At 46.0% G+C, this 25358-nt stretch overlaps 3 protein-coding genes across 3 annotated transcripts; 1 reads left to right on the top strand and 2 right to left on the bottom strand.

The window, feature by feature from the left end:
* Positions 1 to 4537: 4537 nt before the first annotated feature.
* Positions 4538 to 10771, bottom strand: LOC120303699 (C-type lectin lectoxin-Thr1-like). Its single transcript, XM_039333397.1, has 6 exons — positions 10698 to 10771; positions 9078 to 9151; positions 7918 to 8012; positions 6853 to 6993; positions 5900 to 6014; positions 4538 to 4691 (listed from the first exon to the last, which is right to left on the bottom strand). The coding sequence occupies exons 2-6, from the start codon at positions 9133 to 9135 to the stop codon at positions 4624 to 4626; spliced, it is 477 nt and encodes a 158-aa protein (XP_039189331.1). The 5' UTR covers positions 9136 to 9151; positions 10698 to 10771; the 3' UTR covers positions 4538 to 4623.
* A 4667-nt stretch (positions 10772 to 15438) lies between these two features.
* LOC120303712 (C-type lectin mannose-binding isoform-like) lies at positions 15439 to 20661 on the bottom strand. Its single transcript, XM_039333416.1, has 5 exons — positions 20643 to 20661; positions 20449 to 20561; positions 18671 to 18811; positions 17022 to 17136; positions 15439 to 15573 (listed from the first exon to the last, which is right to left on the bottom strand). The coding sequence occupies exons 1-5, from the start codon at positions 20659 to 20661 to the stop codon at positions 15509 to 15511; spliced, it is 453 nt and encodes a 150-aa protein (XP_039189350.1). The 3' UTR covers positions 15439 to 15508.
* A 1807-nt stretch (positions 20662 to 22468) lies between these two features.
* Positions 22469 to 24328, top strand: LOC120303709 (olfactory receptor 5V1-like). The gene is made up of 2 exons (XM_039333410.1): positions 22469 to 22624; positions 23227 to 24328. Exon 2 carries the CDS (start codon positions 23245 to 23247, stop codon positions 24178 to 24180), a length of 936 nt encoding a protein of 311 aa, XP_039189344.1. The 5' UTR covers positions 22469 to 22624; positions 23227 to 23244; the 3' UTR covers positions 24181 to 24328.
* The last annotated feature ends 1030 nt before the right edge of the window (positions 24329 to 25358 follow it).

Genomic DNA, 25358 nt, shown 5'->3' with positions numbered 1-25358 from the left:
AGCCCCAGGTGAGATGAGTTAGATGGAGATGGAGACCTGGGGGAGTGGAACTTAATTCTCCATTCTTGGGGCTTTTGACTTGCTGAGAAACTCTGAGGAAAATCCTTTCCAAGTTTGATATCTAAACCATTTCCCAATGCCAAGACAAATATTGAATACTTTGTTTTATTTGTTCAGTGTGTATAACCGCCTATTTCACATTTATGATTCTGGACAGCTCGTACCGTGAAAAACCATCATATAATATAACTGATAAACAAAGTCCCAAAATCTGTAAAACGAGATAACCCCATCTGAAACCCAAAAATTACACCTAAGAAACAGAAAAACAGGAAGTGAAAGTCATGAATATAGACATCTAATAGAGTCTGAACCATAACCAGGTTCCCAAGCATATTGGCACAACCGCGTTTCTACAGCTGTCCGGCTTGTGACCCATCTAGCATCTCGGGGGGGGGGGTGTAATGTTATAAAGGGTGGGGACTGAGGCAGGAAAGACTCTCCTCCTGAGTCCCACCAGGTGACACTTCCTAATAAATGAGTGAGCAAATGGGCTAAGAGGACCCAAAATTAGTGCTACAAGTCTTCTGAGGAAGCAACAGTCCTTCAGCTCTGCCCTCTCCAGCCATTGGCATCCTTAGGAGCCACACTATGATGCTCTCACCTGAAACAGCAGGTTTTGGATCCCCCTCTTCAGAGGTCATCAGCCTGCAGAAGGACACACTCTTTGTCAACCTTCCAAAGATCCTCTGCCCTCTGCTTTGAGAGATGATCTTGTCTAAAATAAGAGTTCCTCTGAGATTGGACAGCCTGGAGGACAGAAGAGAAAGGGTGGGACATGACTGAAACCTTTAATAACAGCACTTAGATTTATATACCGCTTCACAGTGCTTTACAGCACTCTCTGGGTGGTTTACAGAGTCAGCCTTTTGCCTCCAACAGTCTGGGTCCTCATTTTAACCAACCTCGGAAGGATGGAAGGCCGAGTCAACTTTGAGCCGGTCAGGATTGAACTCCTGGCAGTGAGCAGAGATAGCTTGTAATATTGCATTCTCACCACTGCACCATCGGGGCTCTTTAAATATATTAAGGATGTGAATTAGGTTCTAGAGAAGGCCGTATTTTCAATATTAAGCAAAAATCAAAAACATGGGAGCATAATCTCAAACAGACAGGAGGGAAGTTGAGAAGTCATGTTAGAAAGTTTGACTTCACAGACCGAGTAGTGGAAGCTTGGAACCAGCATTCAGGGGCGACGGTGGGTCAATCCTTAGTAAATGAGTTTAAGCCTGCTTGGGATATACACATGCTCCTCACCCCCCCCCCCAAAAAAAAATCAAAAATAAGAAAATAAATTAAAAAGAAAACAAACAACCAAACTCTTAAAGGGCAAACTTGATGGACTGCTAGGTCTTTATCTGCCATCATTTCCCATGTTTCTATAACCGTTGATGGGAAATGCTACTGAGAAGATTATGGCTGCACTCCAAGTTCAAGGTGCCTCTGTTTCCTCTTTGCCACATAATTCCTAGCCTTGCTCTAGAATTGGTTGTTGAAACCAAAGACAGCACGAACAAGGAGCTTAAGCTATGCTGGACGGCCATTACATTCCTTCCACTTCAGAGTTCCTTCTTCTTCCTCCGTTCTAGAAGGACGCTCGGCTTTCTCAAAAAACAGGGAGCATGAACAAGCCAAGTTATACTTGGACAGTCCATAAATCCTCAAGGGAGATCAAAGAAAATGTTTGACTTGCTCTTGATGTCAATACAGAACAAGCCTGAGCCTTTTGTCTGTGGTGAGATTCTCAGTCATCCAGGTCATCGTTGTCCCAAAGGTGCTTTTTTTCTTCAAAAGATAACTGGACTGTTTTTTCCCCCAGAAGAAGAAGAAGAAGATGTTTCCCGTCTCATCCAAGAAGCTTCATCAATTCTGGCAGTAGCTCTTTGACATTTTTGAGACCCCCCTAAGTGGAGATTCCTGGTGGAATCAGATATCGAGGAGTTCCTGATTCCTCACCACTTCTCTCAGGCTTCCAAGAATAGATCTCTCCCTGCCAATGCCTGCCCACAATGATTGGAAGAACCTTTGAGGACCACACACCGACTTACCTTTGATGGTCATCTCACCTGTGGAAGACCAGCTATGGTTGAAGCAGAATCAGCTCTCCCGAAGTTCTTTCACAGGTGGAGCTGAGGTGCAATGAGGTGCCTCCTCCGAATATCTACCCAGGAGCCAGAAGGGAGATGTTTAGAAGACCATTCTTACCACAGAAGCAATTTTCACAGTTCGTGCATTATCCGTGACAGGTGGTAACTCATGGGGGGAAACATCCCTTGGTACAGAATAGCAGGGCAGGGAGAAGACCCCCTCTGGGGCAAAACTCACAACTGGGACTTGTTAGCTGTACCAGGGCTGGGGGGGACGCAGTGCAAGGAGGAGAGCAAAGCCGACTAGCTTCATTTTACCTTGAAACATAGCTGGTCAGGAAGAGAAATCAGAAATTCAGTTCTCATTGTAGTTTGCAGCTGGTGTTCCAGATATGAATCCAAGGGTACGTTATAAATTGAAAGATGTTTAACTCCTTCCTTCCCTGGTCCCTTCCTCCCAGCCAAACTAAGAAGGACCATTGTCTTCTTGCTAAGGCACACCTTTCAGTGCCTAAATATATGCTGTATAAGTTTGATTAGTGTTATGTATTATACAGTATATAATAGCACAAATGACAAAATCTGATTCTAGACAAAAGAAGGATCCAGAGGCAGAGATTGCTGTGCACGATATTCTCATTCTTCTGGACAAGGATGACCCCCTATATCCACACACACTGGACTCAGACTTGAGAGGGTCAACACATGAGGATCACGTGACCCAGAGCATGACTTTTCTCCAATTACCCCTGTTCCCAGAACACAATGATCTTTTTTACAGGGGTAACTTCTGAGATGGTCATTGAACATTTATGAGTGGTTGGATCGGGAGTCTGCCAGCAAACTCCTAGGGCTGTCGATCACTCTTGGAAGCTGAAAAGCATCCTGGAGATTGGTAGAAGGGCAGTTTTATTGTTTGTTTGTTTTTCTTTTTTAGCAGAAAACCACCTTTGTATTCATAAAGTCACCCAGAGCTGAGCTCAATTCCAAGGAAACTTCCTTTCTTTCTGCAGGTAGTCCTCGACTTCCCCAATTCCAACTTCTCTTGAAAAAAAAAAAGATCTTGCAAAGTTGGAATTGATTGACCTCCCCCCTCCCCACAAACTTCTTTTGTTTCCCTGCACACAGCGGTGGCGGATCGTGAAGGATAAGCGGCACGGGGCTGGGGGTCAGGTAAGGGGCTGCAGAGGCTGGCCTGGCACAGGAAGGGCACACGCCCCGCCCTCCCTCCCCAGTACTGTACCAGGTCCACCACCACGGGCTTGCCACCACGTTGCTTCTCCACCCCATGCACAGGCCCTGCCCCAACCCCACGCGCTTGTGGCCTAGTGGTGCCAGTGCTGGCAAAAAGTAAGCCCTCCCCAAACATAAATCCTATTGCTTAGTTCAGAGTCCCAAAGAAAGTAAGACCCGGTCTTACTTTTGGGGAAACACGGTGTATCAACTCAGGCAGAAAAAGTTAAATTGTTTCTTTATATCTTATTTTGTGGTTGGGGTTGATGTGTGACCTGGCTAGGGGAGGTAGGTGTCCCAGGGGAGTTTACTATTCAACAGTCCTCCCCCCCTTTGTGCAGGACCAAAGGCTTGTTAGCTTCCACCTAGTAACAATAGCGTCTAGTGATTGTAACAACCATACTTTGGGCCAGTTTGGATCACCCTAAAGGCACTTGCTTTTGATTTTCAGAAGTCTGTCATTTGGGGGGCTTTGTGGGACATTCCCTGATCTGCAGATGGGTGTGCATTGGATAGGGGAGCAGGAAAACATTATTGCCACCCAATTTTCCTTATGAAAGATGCCTGCTTGGGAAAAGAGGCTGATCTTCATGCAAGAAAGCAACGTAGCATCAATGGGTGGTCCTTCTTAAGAGGACCCCCCCCCCCCCGCTTTAAGGCCAAGGCTTGCATTCTGGGGTCTTGCATGTTATGTATTGAATATATATATATAAAGTTGTGTTAATCCCTGCTAAAGTGAAACTAACTTAACTCCAACTGCTTGTGAAGCTAAAATGAAACTAACCTTTAGATGACCCTGACTGTTAACTCCAACTGTTTTGGAGGGAAACTTTGAACATTCATATTTGGGCGGGCTTTTTCAAGTATTGTGATTGGTTAAGGCCCTGTGGGCTCAGAGTATAAATTACAGGCAATTGCCTGCAGTTCCCCAGTTCTAGTTTGAGTCAATAAATAACGTTGTAACTATGCTGGTCTGCTCCTTTCCCACTGAAGCCCACTACACAATACTGCACTTTAGACCTCAATCGTCTCCTGGGTCTCCAAAATAAAGGTGACCAGCTACGCCAAGGCAGAGTTTATTCGGTTTTCTGGCAATGAGCAAAGTCAAATCCAAGCTACAGAAGGCATCTGTTGAGCGGAGGGCTGCAGAGCAGAGATTTAGGGAGGCAGGGGGGCTTCGTTGCTTCTCCAGACTTCACCAGGTGCTTCCCTCCCTCTGGAGCAGGAAATGGAGCCGTTTGCCCTAGAATTTGCACTGGCAGATGAAAGCACGCAGGGAGGTGCAGGCCTCGTCGTTCCACTGCTTGTAACCTGGGAGCCAAAGAGAAAGTTTGACCCCCTTTTTTGAAGTGACTCATTTCAGGGGCTCCTCTCTCATTGGCGGGAGGACATGAGGATGCTAAAATGGACTTGGGTTTCAGCAGATGGCAACCTAGACCAGCGGTTGCGACCCCATTTGGGGTCGATCGACCATTTCACGGGGGTCACCAAGCAAGGCTGTCCGCCATTTTTTTCCCCTTTTCCGGCGGGTGCCTTACCTCCCTTGGGCTGGGCCAGCTGGTGGCCCAGCCGGTGGTCGGCCTGCTCCGTCTCTGCCGCTTGCCAGCTACGCCTCGGCCGGCGCAGAGGGCGGCACCACGCATGCGCAGCGCTCCCGGGAAGGGAAAGTCCTCGACTTACGACCGGTTGGGTAGTCCTCAAATTATGACCGATTTAGTCCTCGACTTACAACCAGTTTAGTCCTCGACTTACGACCGGTTGGGGTCACGGCATTAAAAAGGTTGAGAACCACTGACCTAGACAATTAGCCCAAAGTTGCTTTTTTTCACGAGGCAACTGGACTTGTTTTTCCTTGAATACGTTTCGCTTCTCATCCAAGAAGCTTCTTCAGCTCTGACTGGATGGTGGGGAGTGGCTGTCAGAGCTGAAGAAGCTTCTTGGATGAGAAGCGAAACGTCTTCAAGGAAAAACAAGGAAGTCCAGTTGCCTCGTGAAAAAAAGCAACTATGGGACAACAGTGACCTGGATGACTGAGAACCTCCAACAGACACCGAGATAACTAACCTAGTCTAGTCAGGACATGGCCACCAGATCTTGCCTGTCAAGCTCTGCTTGGCCACAAGAGGGAAGCAGAGAACTTGAGTTTTTGATCCATCTCTTTGGATGAAGAGATAAAAATTGGGTGGGGCTTTGATTTCACTATCATGGCTGTTATTGTGACTTTTTCTTAAAAAAAAACCACGTGCTGAGGAGCCTAGATGATGGGTATGAGCACCAGTACATTGGCTTGCAAAGAGGCTCTTCAGTTGGACCTCCTAGTTTGCGCAGAAGAGCGTCCCACGGGAATTTTGTGTTCACTTGGTTGTACCGGACTGTGTTGTGTTTGTGTTGGCCTGTGAGAGCCAAGGGTTCAACAAGTGGCTTTTATTTTTCTTTGTCAAAGATCATCAACAGGTGAGTGTTCCAAGATGCATCAACAGGTCCTCATCTTCACCTCCCTCGCCTCCCCCTTGGCTTACCTAAATCAGCCCACAGCTCCACACAGAATTCATTTTCCAATTTGTTATTTGGCTCTCCTGGTTTCCAGGATAAATAGTCGGTGCAGGATCTGTCTGTCCACTCCCAGATGCGTTTCTGTAATGAAATGTTCACCAAGGAAGAGGCTCTGGGTAAACAGGGCCCAGGGACACAGAGAGAAAAGATGGCGGGTTTCAAGGGGCACATCATACAGACTCCCTTCCTCTCTCTCTTTTTCTCCATCTATCTAGTCCAGGGGTAGGTAACCTTGGCTCTTTTGTGACTCGTGGACTTCAACTCCCAGAATTCCTGAGCCAGCACAACTCAGCTTGGAAACCTCTCCCTTTCCCCTCAGCACAACTGCCTCAGGGATTCTGGGAGTTGAAGTCCATGAGTCATAAGAGGGCCAAGTTTGAAGACCCCTACCCTAGGCCTAGAATCTAGTCCAGGGGTAGGCAACCTTGGCTCTTTTGTGACTCGTGGACTTCAACTTCCAGAATTCCTGAGCCAGCATGGCTCAGCTTGGAAACCTCTCCCTTTCCCCTCAGCATGGCTGGCTCAGGAATTCTGGGAGTTGAAGTCCACAAGTCCTAAAAGAGCCAAGGTTGCCTACCCCTGCACTAGGGTTTCAAAAAGCTTTAGAGGCCACCCAGTGGGCCATGAAGGCAGACGGAAGGTGAAGTTCCGTGTGAGAGATGGCCTTGATCCCGAGATGGAGATCAGAGCAGGATCTGTCCCTTTGGGGCCTTAAAGACAGCTGTCAGTTCTTCAGCTGGGCGGGAAAGGTTGGTGAGAGGCAGGAGAGACAACACTGGGGTAAATGACATTTTTCAGAGGCTTTGTCCAAGGTAAGAGTTTTTATCAGAGAGGTCCCTACCTTCCACAGGACGATCCTTCAAAAAGCTCATAAAACTGTAAAGTGGATTGATAAATATAAGCAGTAGAAAGGACCTACTTTCTGTGCATCGTTCAGTCCGATCCAGACATTGTTCTTCTTTGTGAGATAGTCGGAGATGTACTCGGCCAGGTCAGCTGACTCTGCCATGCTGTGGATGGAGGCCAGGTGGCAGCCCGGCTTGTGTTTCCTGCAGAACATCTGGGAAGAGCAGCAAAAGAGAAAGGCTCTTTCTCAGCAGAGAAGGAACCGGTTTGCTTGTTTGTGTTTGTGCATGTGAGAAAACAGCAGGGATCTGGTTATATGGTCCTAGCCACCATCTTTGTTGAGTCCCACAGATGTCCTTGCCGGAGTCTGCAACACTTGAAAAGTTCCTGACTTAGATTCATCGGTTAAACTCTCTGATCCCAATTACTTCAAAGACAAGATGGTCTTAAGATGCCCTGAAGATGACAGCTAGAGTTCCCAGTGTAAGATCAGGAAATCTGACCTCTACGAGATAGTCACTCAACCTTGAAGCTCAACCCTACCCAACAGATATTGACCATGAAAGCCTACACTGGTATATAGTGAGGACAATTAACCAGTGGAGTAATTTCCCTCCAGAAGATGTGGGTGCTTCATTACTGGAGGTTTTTAAGAAGAAACTGGATAGCCACTTGTCAGGAAAGGCATAGGGCAGGGGTCTTCAAACTTGGCCCTTTTATGACTTGTGGACTTCCACTCCCAGAATTCCTCAGCCAGGCACGTGTGCCTGGCTGAGGAATTCTGGGAGTGGAAGTCCACAAGTCATAAAAGGGCCAAGTTTGAAGACCCTTGGCATAGGGTCTCCAGCTTGAGCAGGGGGTTGGACTAGAAGACCTCCAAGGTCCCTTCCAGCTCTATTCTGAATTTGACATATAATACTTGCATTTCAGATTATTCCAAAATTATGATCTTTTCCTTTTATTTATTTATTAAATTTGTTTGCTGACCATCTCGCCACAAGGTGACTGTTCATGCACCCATCCAGGTCTCCCTGGATGGGTCTTCAACCCACCCAGAGGGTACTTGGGTGCTCCATAAGGCTCAGCCTAGTCTTCTCCACCTGGACTAGAATATTCATGGGCACACAGCACTTCTAACCTCTGCATCTTTCCAGGTCTTGAGCTGATCGTGGACCTTGTAGCAAAAGCCATTCCTGGAGAGCCAATCGTTGGGACAACAGCAGCCTTTGGCTCCTGTGTGGGAAGAGAGAAAGCTGGATGAGAAGATGGCCAGGAGAAGAGGAGGAAGAGGCAGCTGGGTCTGCAGAACTTTCTTCACCTGCTAAGTCACAATCATTTTGATGACAATTAACTGAAACTGACTTGGTTACAGATACAGCAGCTGCATTTGTAGGTTGTCCAAAGCTTGGTTAGGATGAGCCTTGGTTAGTTTCCCTGAAATTTGCATGTCTTGTGTGAACCTCTCCACCTTGATTGGTTTATCATTCAGTTTACCCTTCAGCTGTATCATTCCTAAATGATTTAAATCAGGGGATAGAAGGGAAACTCATCAAATTTGCAGATGACACCAAGCTGGCTGGAATAGCCAACACTCCAGAACAGGGGTCTTCAAACTTGGCCCTTTTATGACTTGCGGACTTCAAGCCCCAGAATTTCTTAGCCAGCGTGGTTGGCTGAAGAATTCTGGGAGTTGAAGTCCACAAGTCATAAAAGGGCCAAGTTGGAAGGCCCCTGTCTTAAATCTAACAAACAAAATGGAGGCTGGCTGAGGAATTCTGGGAGTTGAAGTCTACAAGTCATAAAAGGGCCAAATCCGAAGACCCTTGCTCCAGAAGATAGGCTCAAGATGCAGAAGGATCTCATCAGATTTGAACATTGGGTGCCATCTAACAAAGTGAAATTCAGTGGAGAGAAAAGTCAGGTTCTACATTTAGGCAAGACAAACCAAATTCACAGGTATAGTATAGGTCAGAGGTAGACAACCTTGTCTCTTTTATGCTGGCTTAGGAATTCTGGGAGTTGAAGTCCACGAGTTATAAAAGAGCCAAGGTTGCCAATCCCTGGTATAGGTGGCACCTGGCTCAGTAGTAGTAATTGTGAGAGGGACCTCAGATTCCTAGTGGACCATCACTTAAATATGAGCCAGCCATATCATACAGCTGTCAAAAAAGCCAACACAGTGCTGGGCTGCATTAACAGAAGGCTAGAATCAAGATCATGTGAAGTGTTAATACCACTTTACAAGGCCTTGCTAAGGCACACTTGGAATACGGCATGAGAGACCCTGCTCAAACTCACCACTTAGGGAGAGGGCCACAACCAGCAAGCTGAGGCTCACGAAGGTCAATCGCCCCATGGTCTTCCTTCCTTCCCTGCAGAGAGGAACAGAGGAACAGAGGGAGGGAGGAGGAAGGACAGAGGGAGGAGGAAGTGGGAGGGGGAGTTGGCTCTGGAAAAGACCCTCAGGAAGGGGAACCCAATATCCAAACTGAGACCAAGCTGAAAGTCCCAGAATTTGTTTCACATTTTTGCACTTGACCAGCTGGACCCTGTTTCTGCCTCCTTGGTTATGCCACAGCCTTAGTGGGTCACGGTGGATCCTGCACTGCTGTGTGATCAGTAGGGGGGAGGGCTCCCTTAGAAAGGCTCTTCTGGGTAAAATTTACCCAGGCCCAAAATTTAAGAGAAAATTTTTACAAAATGTTTTATAAATGGCATCTGGATCCTAAAAAGTTGTCTTGTATGTATCCTAATTTACAGCCCAAATGTTGGAGATGTGGTAGCTTGGATGCTACCTATTTTCATATCTGGTGGACTTGTAGAAATATAAAAACTTTTTGGATTAAGATTTGGTGGAACATTCAAAAGATTTTCAGGAGAAAGATAAAGTTTACTCCACCCTTATTTTTATTGGGTGTTATTGTAGATTGTGATACTAAAGAAACTAACTTGATGTTGAATTTGATAACAGCTGCAAGGTTATTGGTAGGGCAATATCAGAAGAAGGATTGTTTGCCCACTATAGAAGAATGGATGCTTAAGGTGTCAAATTTAGCAGAAATGGCCAAGATTTCTGCTTATCTGAAGGATCACTCACAGGAAAGATACATTTCGGTCTGGAGAAGATGGATAGATTATATTCAGAATAAATATGGGACTAAAAAGTTCCATTTACTTTATGAGTAAATTTTAGAGTATTATTATTATTAATAGTTTATTATAGTAAAATTTTTATTAGTTTCATTATTATTTTTAGTATTAGTATTGTTTAACAATTTGGATATTGTATTGTTTAATAATTAGGATATTAACTTGTTTATATTGTTATGTTTACTTTTAATTTGTTTATATTTGTGTTAAAGGGGAGTTAAAGCGCATTATGGACTTGGTTATTTATATAGTTGGTTAATGTTAGTTAGAGTATGATTATTATATTTGTAACCCTGTTCTCAGCTCTGGGAAGTGGGGGAGGGAGAGGGGGGGTTTAGGGTGGGTGGGCTTTGGGGTGTATATTGTAACTTTTATAAAACTTTTCAATAAAAAAAAGGTTCTTCTATGGCAGTGTTTCCCAAACTTGACAATTTTAAGGCATGTGGACTTCAACTCCCAGAATTCCACAGCCAGCATTGCTGGCTGTGGAATTCTGGGAGTTGAAGTCCACATGCCTTAAAATTGTCAAGTTTGGGAAACACTGTTCTATGGGTCTCTCTCTCTCTCTCTTTCTCCCTCCCACAGGGATCCCCAATAGATCTATTCATCCCTGCCTGAGGGACCCTCCCACAGATCCTCTGCTGGAACCTGGATGTTGCCTGCAGCCCCCTGGAAGAGGTCCCTTCAGTTGGACAGAGACGTGCAAGAGTGATCTGATGCAAGGACCTCACCTGTCTTGTCCCCCACAGGTGGGAGAGCAGCACTCACCTGTCCTAGGAAGTCTCAGTCCAGCCCTGGGTCTTTGTCTGGAGAAGCCCAACTGAACACCCTGAGGTGGAGACTGAAACAGGACGATGTTGCACTACGCAAAAGGAGGATATGTGGGGGGGATTGCCTTCTGCCAAGTCTTTTATACTCCCAAACCACAAAACCCACAAACATGAGCATCGGGGCCTTATGTGTTGCCTCTTTTTTCTGTTAATGGCTTAAACTCCCATACCACTTAGAAACACAGACATGCATGTACATAGGTTGTACAGAAGCTTTCATAATGTAACTGTCATTTCAGCAAGTTGTTGTGTTCTACTCTGCTTTGTTTAGTAATATTTGAGCAATAATTGCGAGTGTGGTTTTGCTCCCTCCCGCATGTATTGTGCCTAAAGCACAGCGGGAGCTACACAAAGCAAGCAGTGCCTCTGACCGTGTGTTTTTATGAGGCTGCTCTCCTGCCTAGTCAAACTATCTTATCCATGCATTCCCATGCAAAGCTGGCTTTATTTGTTTCTATGTTTAGCCAAGCTGATTAATGTTTCTGTTTGCAGTCTTAGTTCTCCCTTGTCACATTTCTCTCCTTGGATAACAAGTCTGCTGCAGAGGCAAAGGGAGGAATTTATAGTCTAGGCAAAGGCAAGGGCATAGCAAGGGGATGAGTTCCTGGGTGTGTGTGTGAATGGAGGATGGGAGAAACTGCTTTGGATGAGAAGGAAATTTTGGTCTAGTGTTCAGTATGAAGATTGTTTGCGATAGCTTTCACCAACAGGCTAGCAGGCATCATTTGAATCTTTGGGGATTAGCTAGATTTATATTTATTATTTATTTAATTGTGTGTTTGTTTGTTTAAAATAAATATTTGAGCCATGATGGTGCAGTGGCTAGAATGCAGCATTGCAGGCTAATTCTGCTGACTGCCAGGAGTTCGATCCTTGACGGGCTCAAGGCCGACTCAGCCTTGCATCCTTCCGAAGTCAGTAAAATAAGGACCCAGATTGTGTGGGGCAACATGCCGACTCTGTAAACCGCTTAGAGAGGGCTGTAAAGCAGTGTGAAGCGGTATATAAGCCTAAGTGCTATTGCCATAATGGCTTAATAGTGACAATCTAACAACAATACCCCTCTTCTTGTGTTGGCATGGACTTTATCACAAACTTGTAAGGACATAAGAATTCATCTCCTTACTTCTCAGCTAAGAGAAATTGTTCATGTGGAATTCAGGAGAAAAAAAAAAAGGATATTGTATTACATATGTGCAATGGCCTGATAGCTATATTTGTCCGGTTATCATTAGCTTTTATTATTTCTAATGACAGCTTTAACTTGGAGTAGCAAATGAATTCACACATGCATGCGAAACCCACGATAGAATTAAAAAAAAATATTTTCATTTTTGAACACTAAGTTACGTAGGCTCCGAAATTCTTTCAGTGTGTGATGAAACTGCATCAAGAGTTTTATCAGGGCTCTGGACAAGGATCTGAAGGCAGGACAAGAAGCAACGGGTGGAAACTCATCAAGGAGAGAAGCAACCTAGAACTAAGGAGAAACTTCCTGACAGTGAGAACAATTAATCAGTGGAACAGCTTGTCTCCAGAAGCAGTAAATGCTCCAACACTGGAAGTTTTTAAGAAGAGACTGGACAGCCATTTGTCCGAAATGGTGTAGGGTTTCCTGCCCGAGCAGGGGGTTGGACTAGATGACCTCCAAGGTCCCTTCCAACTTTACTACTATTACTATCTTTCTTTGAGAACTCTTCATTGTGGTAGAACCACTGGTGGACGGGGAAGTAGGGACGTTCCAGCTGAGAGTCCATTTGAGGGAGGAAGCATCTGTGGCCAAACTCTTTGGTTTTTGCCTGCAGAATTTTCTACAGACATTGCAAGGGTTATCCTTTATGCCAGGGCTCTTCAAACCTGGCCCTTTTATGACTTGTGGACTTCAACTCCCAGAATTCCTCAGCCAGCCTCCATTTTGTTTGTTAGATTTAAGACAGGGGCCTTCAAACTTGGCCCTTTGATGACTTGTGGACTTCAACTCCCAGAATTCCTCAGCCAGCCTCCATTTTGTTTGTTAGATTTAAGACAGGGGCCTTCAAACTTGGCGCTTTTATGACTTGTGGACTTCAACTCCCAGAATTCCTCAGCCAGCCTCCACTTTGTTTGTTAGATTTAAGACAGGGGCCTTCAAACCTGGCCCTTTGATGACTTGTGGACTTCAACTCCCAGAATTCCTCAGCCAGCCTCCATTTTGTTTGTTAGATTTAAGACAGGGGTCTTCAAACTCGGCCCTTTGATGACTTGTGGACTTCAACTCCCAGAATTCCTCAGCCACCTCAGAGATGCCCGTTTGGGAGATTGGCATCAGGAAAACGGGTGCAATTGTGCAAGGCCAATCCCAGCTCACGAGTCTCACTCCCTTCACACCTACCACAGCTGATCTGGGGAAGGAGAGCTGATGCAACTGGGAACAGCTGGAGGAACCGCAGCTGCTGAGGAAAGGCAAAGACAATGGGATTATTTAGCTCTCTGCTCCAACCGGGAACATCAGAGTTTGCCCAGCCAGGTGCCCATGGAGGGAGAGCGGGATGACCAGCAGGGCATGAACAAGGAGCATCACCCCACTCACTATTCACAGATCCAGGGAAATGATCACAGCCCCTTTCTCTAGCGCCCACAGTGGGAGGGGAGTATTCAGCTTGGAAAGAGGGCCGAGGCATCCTATGGGTCAGGAGACCCTCCTAGTTGCTTCTGTCAGGTGGGCAGCGAAGAGACAGGTTCCAATCTGCACATTCCACAATTAGAAGGGCTTCAAAACAAGGTCACAATAAGGGATCACTACTCACTGCTGCTGAGATCAGATATGAGGGACCGATTGCAGATAGCTCACATATTTACCCAGCTGGACCTCAGGAACGCTTATAAGGTCATTAGAGTCAAAGTATTTGACAGCTTTTGATGTCAGGGATGATGAGTTTGAATATCTAATTATGCTTTTGAGACTGGCTAATTGTAATTGCACAGCAGTATTTTCCAGATTTATGAATGATATATTTCAGATGTAATTGACAAATTTCTGGTGCTTTATCTAGATGACATCTTGATTTACCTCGAGGCTGCAGAGGCTCAAATGCAACCGGAGGTATTGCAAAGGCTACAGGAATAGAATAGAATAGAATAGAATAGAATAGAATAGAATAGAAAATAGGGAATAGAATAGAATAGAATAGAAAATAGGGAATAGAATAGAATAGAATAGAAAATATAGAATAGAATAGAATAGAATAGAATAGAATAGAATAGAACAGAATAGAATAGAATAGAATAGAATAGAACTGGAAGGGATCCTGGAGGTCTTCTAGTCCAGCCCCCTGCTCAAGCAGGAGGTCCTATACCATTTCAGTCAGATAATTGTCCAATCTCTTTTTAAAAACTTCCAGTGTTGGAGCGCCCATGATTTCTGGTGGCAAGCTGTTCCATTGGTTGATTGTCCTCACTGTCAGGAAGTTTCTCCTTAATTCCAGGTTGCTTCTCTCCTTGACCAGCTTCCAACCATTGTTTCTCATCCTTCCCTCTGGTGCTCTGGTGAGCAGGCTGTCCCCTTCTGCCTTGTGGCAGCCCCTCAGATACTGGAACACTGCTATCCTGTCTCCCCTATTTTTTCTTTTGTTTAGACTGGCCAAACCCAAGTTCTGCAGCCGTTCTTTGTATGTTTTGGTCTCCAGGCCTTGGATCCTATTAGTTGCTCTTCTCTGGATTTTTTTTCCAGTCTCTCAACATCTTTTTTGTGATAGGGTGACCAGAACTGGCTGCAGTATTCGAGGTGTGGTCTTACTAGGGCTTTATAAACTGGTACTAAGCTGTTTGCCAGGCTGGAGAAGTGTGATTTTGACACCTTTGGCAGTTGGGCCACTTATTTATTTATTTATTTTATGAGACTTATATACCGCTTTAAGTGCAAGCACTCTCTAAGCGGTGTACACCAGTAAGCAATGAATATATATTTACACTGCCCCCAACAATCTGGGTCCTCATTTTACCTACCTCGGAAGGATGGAAGGCTGAGTCAACCTTGAGCCGGTGAGATTTGAACCGCTGACCTGCTGAACACAGTCAGCTAAAGTGGCCTGCAGTACTGCACCCTAACTGCTGCGCCACCTCGGCTCTTGGGCTACGTCCCCACTTCCAAGTCCTTATTGTGGTATTGTGTTCCTGGGAAGCATGAGCTAAGGAGGGTGTGAGTGAACACATTCCTATAGGGTCACCCAAGGGAAACAAGCTAAATAAACCAGGTGCCTTTTGGGGGCAGCAGAAACAGAAGAAGATGCTGGAGGGAGATGATCCCTTTAGTGACCACAGCAGGGCAAGAATCCATAGTTACAGGGGGAGGCAGTGCGAAGCCTCTTCTGTACTTGACCAAGGAAACCTCATGGATAGTCAACGTGAAACGTTTTGAGGACAGGAAAGTGGGTTCGCACCGTCCAATTAAAATGAGATGGACGTGCAAGACAACAATGTAGCATCATGGATGGTCCTTCTGAAGAAACACCCCCACCTTTAATGCCAAGCCTTGCAGAGCAGAAGATTGTTGGCTTTGGACCTCAACAGGACCTTCTGGCTCTGCAGAATAAAGGAGGCCAGTCGTGCTAAATAGAATTTATTTGACCCTCTGGCCCATCAGGGTGAGGAAAACCAGATCCAAGCTACAGAGAGCATCCATTAAGAGAAGGGGTCCAGAGCAGAGATTGCGGTAGGTGGGTGGGCTTCCTTACCTCTCCAGGCTTCATCATTGTGGAGCAGGAAAAGGAGTTATGGGCACTGGCATAGGAACGGATGCAACCTGTTGCAGTCAGAATCATCCCATTTGCGATACTCTGGGAAGTAAAAAAAAAAATGATTCCTCTTTTGAAGTGACTCCCTCAGAGTCCCTAAAGTGGGGGTCTTCAAACCTGGCCCTTTGATGACTTGTGAACCTCAACTCCCAGAATTCCTCAGCCAGCCTCCATTTTGTTTGTTAGATTTAAGATAGGGGTCTTCAAACTTGGCCCTTTGATGACTTGTGGACTTCAACTCCCAGAATTCCTCAGCCAGCTCCATTTTGTTTGTTAGATTTAAGACAGGGATCTTCAAACTTGGCCCTTTGATGACTTGGGGACTTCAAATCCCAGAATTCCTCAGCCAGCCTCCATTTTGTTTCTTAGATTTAAGACAGGGGTCTTCAAACTTGGCCCTTTGATGACTTGTGAACCTCAACTCCTAGAATTCCTCAGCCAGCCTCCATTTTGTTTGTTAGATTTAAGACAGGGGTCTTCAAACTTGGTCCTTTGATGACTTGGGGACTTCAACTCCCAGAATTCCTCAGCCAGGAGTTGAAGTCCCCAAGTCATAAAAGGGCCAGGTTTGAAGACCCCTGCCCTAAAGACTATTTCAAGGGCTTCTCAGGAGGTCACGAGGATACCACTGGTGGAGAACCTCGTCTGCTAAAATGGGCTTAGACTCAACATGTTTATCAAACTCAAATAATGGACCTAGCCATCAAGTTTATTTTGTTGTGTGTGTGTGTGTGTGTGTGTGTGTGTGTGTGTATTTAGGATGTTCTTGGGATTGGTTTTTAAATGTATGGGGCATGTGTCAACTTTCCCTTTTATATAATCTTTGAATGGCTGAGATTTGTCTGGATATGATGGGGTACAAGACGGATGGATATTTAGTCTGGAAAGAACATAAGTGAGGTCTCCTATAAGAGTGACATCCTTTTAGAAGCAGGTTAAGACAGAGCTTGTTTGCTTGTTTATTATGAGCAGATTGTCCTGCAATGATTTTCACAAATGGTTAATGAATTATACTGTATCTCTCCACCCCCAGCCAGACAGGGGATGCCCTGGAGGTGCTGGCTGAGTGCCTGGAGGCTGTAAGGGCCAGCTTAACTCAATCCTGAAAAGATAGAGGGGGCTCTGGGTGTTTGCTCTCCCTTCCACCCCCAGACATGGTTGATACTTCATCTAGGACTCTCTGGATGTGGTATACAATGTGGGGGTCATGGCTCTTGCTTGAGGGGCAGGGGTCAGCTTCGGCTACGGAAGGGGTAGGCAACCTTGGCTCTTTTATGACTCGTGGACTTCAACTCCCAGAATTCCTGAGCCAGCACAGCTGGCTCAGGAATTCTGGAAGTTGAAGTCCACGAGTCATAAAAGAGCCAAGGTTGCCTACCCCTGGGCTAGGGGATCCTTTTTACCAATTCATATAGTTCACTAATTCTTGGATCAAATAGATCCTCATTGCTAGAATTGCACCTTAGATGTTTCCCAACCCCTTGGCTTACTTGATCTGTTCTTGAGGTTAACGCAGAAGTCATAGTCCCCAGTGTAACTGGGCTCCCCAGGTGCCCAGGCTAGATAGTTGGTTCTGGATCTGTCTGTCCACTCCCATCTGTCTTTCTGTAATGACAGGGAAGCCTCGTTAGCCAATTGAGGAAGGGGCTCTGGCTCTTCAGGTCCAGATCAAAAAGAAAAGTTTTTAAGGGTCTCTCTCTCTCTCTCCATCTCTCTCTCAATCTTGGTTGATCTGGAACAGCTAAGCAGAGTTGAACTTGGGGGATGCTTGGATGGGGGACGATCAGGCGATCCAGAGGAAGAAACACCTTAGAGGAAAATTACCTGGAGGTGTTTGTGAGGTCACCAGTTCAGCTTGAGAGCCATCTTGCCTCATGCGCAACGTGATGGCAGCCCTGGAAGTTGTTTATTGATTTCAGAAAGATAAACAGGGTCAAATTCAAAGAGTCCTTGGGTAGGAGACCACCAGCAAAATTCCAGGGCTATAAGGGACACTTGGAAAGTGGAAAACATCTTGGAAATGTGTCTGTGCGTGTTTGTTTTTTTGTGTGTGAAACCTAAACTGTTGTAGGAGATGACCAGGCTGTCTGAGGGAGGGATCAAGCAAGTCATCAGCCTGGAATCCCTTCGTGCCCACAAGAGATCTAAGTCCAGCCCGCCTTGAATTCTGTTGACTCTTTATCTTTATCTACCACCAAAGTGCTTTGGCTGTTTGGATTCTTGTAGAGATCTAGCATGGATTAAACCTGTACTCGTTTGAACAACCTTGGTTCCTGATCTCTTGTCCTGACAATTGCATCGTGGCCACAAAATCCTACTTGTATTCACAAAGTCACGGGGAACTGAGCTCAGTTCCAGGAAAACGTCTCTTCGATCAAAGGTTTTTCATAAAAAGACAGCAGAGGACAAGATGTTCTGTTGATAACAGAAATCAGCAATATCTGCACAAAATAAAAAAAGGAGAACAGCCCTCCCAGGTTGGGACCTGCAGTCCCAAAATTAATGACCTACCAGGGTTTTGAGAAGGTTTAGAGACCACTCAATGGGCCGTAAAGAGGAAGGCAGACTGAAGGAGGAGGTCAGTGTGAGGGAGATGGACTTGATCCTGAGATGGAAGTCAGAGCAGGATCTGACCCTTTGGGGCTTTAAACACAGCAGTCACTTCTTCAACTGGGCGTGAATGGTTGGTGAGGGGAAGGAGAGACAGCATTGGAGTAAATGATGCTTTTCAGAGGTTTTGTCCAATGCAAGAGTGTCAACGCTGCTAACATTGGATATCCTTGCTTTGACAAAATATGAAGAGGCAGCCACTCTCTGTATAAGCTGTGTGGTACTTTTAGAGTTAAATTAGATGATGCTGGGAGGGGAGGAGAAAGAATGTGTGTGGGGATTAGTTAAGATAAGAAACTGCAGGCTACAGAACAGAAGGGAAGCTTTGCCCTTCAAACTGATTGGAGAACGGGATTTATGACTGCTAATTAGAGGAGGGAATTATGCTTGACTAATGTGTGCTCAGGGGAGGGGAATTCAGAAAGAGTTTTTATCAGAGAAATCCCTACCTCCCATGGGAGGATCTGTTAAAAGTCTCATAGAAAAGGTAAATATGGATTTATGAAATTAGCAACAGAAAGAGACCTACTTTCTTTGGATCTTTCAGTCCAATCCAGACACTTTTACCAGTTTTGATATAGTCAGAGATGTACTTGGCCACATCAGCTGACTCCTCACTGCTATGGATGGAAGCCAGGTGACAGCCTGGCTTCTGTTTCCTGCAGAACATCTGATAGAGAGAGAGAGAGAGAGAGAGAGAGAGAGAGAGAGAGAGAGAGAGAGAGAGAGAAGAGAGAGAGAGAGAGAAGAGAGAGAGAGGAGAGAGAAGATAGAGAGAGAAGAGAGAGAGAGAGAGAAGAGAGAGAAGAGAGAGAGAGAGAAGAGGAGAGAGAGGAGAGATGGAGAGAGAGAGAGAGAGAGAGAGAAGCAGAGAGAGAGAGGCAAGAGAGGACGAGAGAGAGAGAAGAGAAGAGAGAAGAGACAGAGAAGAGGGAGAGAGAGAGAGGAAGTAGAGAGAGAGGTATGAGAGAGAGAGAATATAGAGAGGAGAGAGAGATAGAAAGAGAGAGAGAGAGACAGAGAGAGAGAGAGAGAGAAGAGAGAGAGCGGAGAAGAGAGAGAGAAGAGAGATAGATAGAGAGAGCATAGAGAGAGGGGAGAGAGAGAGAGCGGAGAGAGAGAGATAGGGAGAGAATTAGAGAGAGAGAGCAAGAGAGAGAGAGGGCAGAGAGAGCAGAGAAAGAGAGAGAGGAGAGAGAGGAGAGCGAAAGAGAGATAACAGAGATAGAGAGAGAGAGAGAATAGAGAGGAGAGGAGAGAGAGAGAGAAAAAAAAGAGAGAGAGAGAGCAGAGAGAGAGAGAGAGGAGAGGAAGAGATAGAGAGGAGAGAGAGAGAGGAGAAGGGAGAGAGTAGAGAGAGAGAGAGAGAGGAGAGAGAGAGAGAGAGTAGAGAGGGAGAGACAGAGAAGTAGAGAGAGAGAATGAGAGAGAGACGAGAGACAGAGAGAGAGAGAGAGAGATGAAGAAGAGATGAGAACGGAGAGGAGAGAGAGAGAAGAGAGAGAGAGATAGGAGAGAGAGGAGAGAGAGGAGAGAAGAGGAGAAGAGAGAGAGAGAAGAGAGAGAGGAGAAGAGAGAGAGAGAGAGAGAGGAGAGGAGGGAGAGAAGAGAACTAGAGAGAGAGAGAAGAGAGAGAGAGAGAGAGACAGAGAGAAGAGAGAGAGAGAATAGAGAGAGACAGAGAGATAGAGAGAGAGAAGAGAGAGAGAGAAAGAGAGAGGGAGAGAGAGAGAGAGAAGAAGAGAGAGATGAGAGAGAGAGAGAAGAGGGAAAGGGCCGTGGTTAAGGAGACAAGCAAATATGTTCGCGTGTGTCAATTTGTGAAAATGAAAAAAGAACAGGGATCTGATCGCAGGGCCCTAGCCACCTTCTTGACTGCCTTGACTCCCCTCAGAGGCCCTTGCTAGATTCCGCAGCTCTTGGACAATTCCTGATCTAGACGCCTGAGACAAACGCTCTGATTCCCATCACTTCAGAGGCAAGGGCATCTGTGGAGGCCCCCGGAGTTCCCAGTGAGACATCAGGAAGTCTGTGGTCTGCAAGATGGTCCCCCAACCCTGAAGCTCAGCGCTGCCCAACAGATACGGGCCATGAAAGCCACACCGGTGTATAGTCCAGGGAACACTCGCATTTCAGACTGTCCTAAAACAATGGTCTTTGCTACCTTTCCCTCCACACAGCCGGGGGGTTCTCCACCGCAGCCTAGCCAGAGGGGACTCGGGGGGGGGGGGGAGGCTGTGCAAGGCTCTCCCTAGACTTCTCCCCTGCCTGGGCTGGGAGATTCACAGGCACACAAGCACTTCTCACCTCTGCATCGTTCCAGTTCTTTTGGTCATCGAAGATCTTGTAGCAATGGTTGTACTTGGAGAGCCAATCATTGGGACAACGGCTGTCAGCTCCTGTGTGAGAAGAGAGGAAGCCTCACGAGAAGATGGCCAAGAGAGCAGGAGGAGGAGGAGGAGGAGGAGGAGGAGACAGCAGGCTCTGCAGAACATGCTTACAATCCTGCATTGCAAACATCTTTGATGACTCTAAATCGAAACTAGCCAGCAGCTGCATTGGGTTTAGACTGGGCTAATGCCCTTGAGGCTGCACGTCTTGTGTGAATCTGTCCATTTGGGTTGGATTGTCATTCAGTAATAGTAATAGTAGTAAAGTTGGAAGGGACCTTGGAGGTCATCTAGTCCAACCCCCAGCTCAGGCAGGAAACCCTACACCATTTCTGACAGATGGCAGTCTAGTCTCTTCCTAGATAGATAGATAGATAGATAGATAGATAGATAGATAGATAGATAGATAGATAGATAGATAGAGTCAGACAAATCTCATCCACTCACAGAGCATATAGAACAGAAAAATTGAGATATGTCCTGGCCAATTAAAAGCCAATCACAAATACAAGATGTCCTATGACAGGTTAAGATGGAGCTTGTTTGTCTTATGAGCTGATGGTTCCGTAATAATTTTCACAAACATCTCCAGTTTATGAAGGAACGATGGCTTCCATTTTTAGTGGTGTGTCCCATGGAGACTTTGTGTTCCATGACTGTACAGAGTGGACGACTGTGACAGCTCAGAGATCCCATGGATTAACCATGGTTCACCAAGCAGCTCAGAGGGATGAAGCGACATAAGGAACGCCTGGAGCAGAACTGGAGGAAGGCAAAGACTGAGACCAGCTGAACACAGGAGCCCGTATGAGGTTCTTCTCCTACCTCATGGCTGGTTCTAGTTGGTTAGGTAGAAGATGTGAGGTCAAGCCTTAAGCCTTTGTAATGTGGGGTGGGGTTAAGGGTTGAGGCTTTCACCTCCATCATTTACATAAAACTGCATTTGTCATTTGTAGGCTGGTGATTCGGTGTCACCAATTATACATCTCTCCACCCCTAGCCAGACAGGGGATGCTGTGGAGGTGCTGGCTGAGTGTCTGGAAGGCTATAAGGGTCTGGATGGAGAGGAACCAGCTTCAGCTCAACTCTGCAAAGACAGAGCAGTTGGTTATTGGATTGGCAGTCATGTATTTTTTAAAAAATAAATTAATAAGATAAATGAATGTCATCAGTTGCCACAGTTCCTCCCTCCCCTCCAATAGAACAGCAGGACATGATGGTGGACCTGACACAAATGTATAATCTATAACCCTAATCCAAATTATACAATCAGGCACTGAACTGTGTGCCTTAGCAAGAAGAATGGCCTTTACTAATTTAGCTGGGGAGGGAGGGACGGAGGGAAGGAAGGTGGCAGGGAAGGAAGGAAGGAAGGAGGTAGGGAAGGAAGGAAGGAGGGAAGGAGGGAAGGAAGGAAGGAGGGAGGTAGGGAAGGAGGGAAGGAAGGAGGGAGGAAGGGAGGGAGGGAAGGAAGGAAGGAAGGAAGGAGGGAAGGAGGGAAGGAAGGAAGGAGGGAGGGAGGGAAGGAGGGAAGGAGGGAGAGGGAGGGAGGGAGGGAAGGAAGGAAGGAAGGAAGGAAGGATTTAAACATCTTGCATTTTGTAAAACCCCCTTGGATTCATTTCTGAAAGACCAGCTACAAACTATAGTGAGAACTGAATTCTGATTTCTCTTCCTGACTAGCTAAGTTTCAATGCAGAATGAAGCTAGTCAGCCTTGCTCTCTTCCTTCTACTGTTTTCCCCAGCCCTGAACTCTGTGCCAGTTAACAAGTCCGAGGTGTGAGTTTTGCCCCAGAGGGTCCCTGCTGAGTCTCCTCTCAGCTCTACACCCTGCAGGGATGTTCTCAAGGCCAGCACACCAAGGCACATTTTCCCCCATGAGTTGCCACCTGTCACGGATAATACAGGGACTAGGAGTGTTGCCTCTGTTGTGAGAATGAGCTTCTAAACATCCCTTCCTGCTCCGTGGGCAGAGCTTTGGCTGAGCCAGCTGCCATCTCTTTGTGTCCAAATCCAACTGTGGGAGAACAAGGGGAGAAGGTGACTCTGCTTCAGCCACAGCTGGTCTCCTGCAGGTGGAATAACAGCCCAGGTGAGTCGCTTCGTGGTCCATCCAGCATCCTCAATTTCAACGTGGAAGGGGAGAGAGGCAATGTCCTACCAAGACTTTTAGGATTTTGAAGATCAAGGAGGGGTAGGCTTCTTCTGTGTTAAAGCTGAGAATAAGTCAAGCATTCACTGCGTCCCCCATGGAAGTTACAGCATGTCCAAGGGCATAATTTGGGCTGGGCTGAGTCCCCCATTTATTGGGAGAACTTAAAGAGCTTAAAGAACTTAAAGAGAGATTAGGAGGGAGAAGGAATCCTGAAATGGCTAATACGTGACCACAGCCGAATGGAGCTTACTCTTCAATCAGAATAGAGCTTAAAGGGAGCTTGAAGGTCTTCTAGTCCAAGAACAAAGTGGGGAAGGAAAGGGCAGGGAGGCAGGGAAGGAAGGATGGGAGGGAATGGAAGGAAGGAAGGAAGGAAGGAAGGAAGGAAGGAAGGAAGGAAGGAAGGAAGGAAGGAAGGAAGGTCCCAAAATATTCACCTGTATATATTTGACCCTTAATGCAGGTTATTTTTAGGTATAGGGGATCCTTCAAATTTCATTCTTCACATTCTTCTTCTGTGCATTTCTGTCTCTTCCCAGCTGTCCCTTTCCTTCCTCATGGATTCAGAGAACAAAACCCAAGGGACAGAATTCATCCTCCTTGGTTTCTCCAGCCTTCTGAGCCACCAGGTCCACTTTTTCTTGGTGTTCCTGGCTGCCTATTTGGCCACGCTGATGGGCAACCTCATGATCATAACCCTGATTCTCCTGGATTCCTGTCTTCACACCCCCATGTACTTCTTCCTCAGCCAGCTCTCCTGCTTGGATGTTTGCCTTTCTTCTGTGGTGGTACCAAAGATCTTGGTAAACTTCCTACGCCAAGAACAGACCATCTCCTACAACCAATGTCTGGCACAAGCCTTCTTCCTTATTGGCTTTGCAGGATGTGAGCCGGCCCTGCTGTCCGTCATGGCCTATGACCGCTATGCTGCCATCTGCCAACCTTTGCACTATGCCCATCTGATGAGGGGCAAGTTGTGTGCCCAGCTGTCTGTGGCCATTTGGCTCTGGGGCTTCCTGGACTCAGCTATCTACACTGCCCTGGCTTCCAGGTTAGAGTTTTGTGGAAACCACCTGATTCCTCATATCTTCTGTGATGTTCCTCCATTACTGAAAATTGCCTGCAGTGACACCTCGGTCAATGAGTTATCCACTCATATCACGGGCACCTTGGTGGGTCTCATCCCTCTTCTGCTCATCGTCCTGTCCTATTTCTACATTTTGTCTTCCATTCTGCAAATCCGCTCCAGGATCGGCAGGCACAAAGCCTTCTCCACCTGCACTTCACACCTTGCTGTAGTAACACTCTTTGTTGGAAATGCCTTTGTGAACTACAACCAGCCCCGTGCTGGCTACTCTCTAGAGGTGGACACCTTGATCTCCACCATGTTTTGCATCGTCACCCCCATGTTGAACCCCTTGATCTACAGCCTGCGCAACAAGGAGGTGAAGGTGGCCCTGAGGAAGCTTCTCAAATGCTGGAGAATAGCATAGTTTTCATTCATTGATTGACAACAAACATTTCTTGTGTCTGGGAAGAACCCATAGAAAAAATATTTTTTGCTGTTGGAAACTCTACTCTGCTGTGAGGATACGAAGAAGGTTTGTTAAGAAATGCTGATCTTCTCTGGAAATGTCTTTAATTTATCTTCTTTTCTCATTTATCTCATCCATGCGTTGTCTCTTGACTTCTTTTTGTATTCACTGTTCCAATGTTGGTGAGATGGTTAGCAAACTGAATGAATGAATGAATGAATGAATGAATGAATGAATGAATGAATGAAAGCTTTACTTGCATCCCAAACTATTCTGAAATCAGTATCTTTATCTACATTATTTTTTTTAAAAAAACACCACTTTTGATTTATTTTTGAATTTCCCCACTATTGCTTGTTTCTGTAGCAACATATAGTCTCCCTCTAGAGCAGGGGTCTTCAAACTTGGCAACTTTAAGACTTGTGGACTTCAACTCCCAGAATTCTTCTGCCATCCAGAGTTGGTTGAGGAATTCTGGGAGTTGAAGTCCACAAGTCTTAAAGTTGCCAAGTTTGAACAGCCCTGCTCTAGAGCAAGGGTGGGAAACGGTGGCTCTTTTACGACTTGTGGACTTCAACTCCCAGAATTCCACGTGGGCTCAGGAATTCTGAGAACCGAAGTCCACAAGTCATAAAAGAGCCTGCTCTAGACTAGAGGAAGTAGATTTCCTTCTATAAACCAAACTCACAGGATTGCAGTATCATCTGAACGACGCTTTGGAAATACTTCTGCTTTAGAAACATTGGAAGCCAAGTTCTTTGGAAGCCAAACCGTAGCTATTCTTGCAAACGATTGATGTCTTTCAGAAAAGTAGGTGCCCTCACTTGAACGGTCAATTTCTGTCTCCGTATATCAACCTACGCCAAAAATTATCCTTCAAATTTAAAAAAAAAAGCCTCTTCTTTTGAAGTTTGCCTTAAGTAATTCTAATATTTTCCCCAGAAATATATCTATGGAGACCATTCCATTCCAGTCCTCCATCAAACACCAATATTCGTAACAGAAAATATGGCTAGTCCAGGGGTAGGCAACCTTGGCTCTTTTATGACTCGTGGATTTCAACTCCCAGAATTCCTGAGCCAGCATGAGGCAACTATGGCTCCTTCATGACTTGCGGACTCCAACTCCCAGAATTC

The sequence above is a fragment of the Crotalus tigris genome, unplaced genomic scaffold, assembly GCF_016545835.1.
Source record: "Crotalus tigris isolate CLP2741 ecotype Arizona unplaced genomic scaffold, ASM1654583v1 scf7180000024475.591531, whole genome shotgun sequence".
NCBI lineage: Eukaryota > Metazoa > Chordata > Lepidosauria > Squamata > Viperidae > Crotalus > Crotalus tigris.
Note: the sequence above shows the minus strand (reverse complement) of the source record. Positions and strands in the feature narration are given on the sequence as shown.

Coding starts and splice junctions, on each gene's coding strand:
- LOC120303712 (XM_039333416.1), bottom strand. Junction 17,137..18,670: donor GACTGAAAGATCCAAAGAAA/GTAGGTCTCTTT, acceptor CTGTCATTACAG/AAAGACAGATGGGAGTGGAC. Junction 15,574..17,021: donor TAACCTCAAGAACAGATCAA/GTAAGCCAAGGG, acceptor TTTACTTCCCAG/AGTATCGCAAATGGGATGAT.
- LOC120303709 (XM_039333410.1), top strand. CDS start 23,245: ATGGATTCAGAGAACAAAACCCAAGGGACAGAATTCATCCTCCTTGGT.
- LOC120303699 (XM_039333397.1), bottom strand. CDS start 9,135: ATGGGGCGATTGACCTTCGTGAGCCTCAGCTTGCTGGTTGTGGCCCTC. Junction 6,994..7,917: donor AGACCTGGAAAGATGCAGAG/GTTAGAAGTGCT, acceptor TGCTCTTCCCAG/ATGTTCTGCAGGAAACACAA. Junction 6,015..6,852: donor GACTGAACGATGCACAGAAA/GTAGGTCCTTTC, acceptor ATTTCATTACAG/AAACGCATCTGGGAGTGGAC.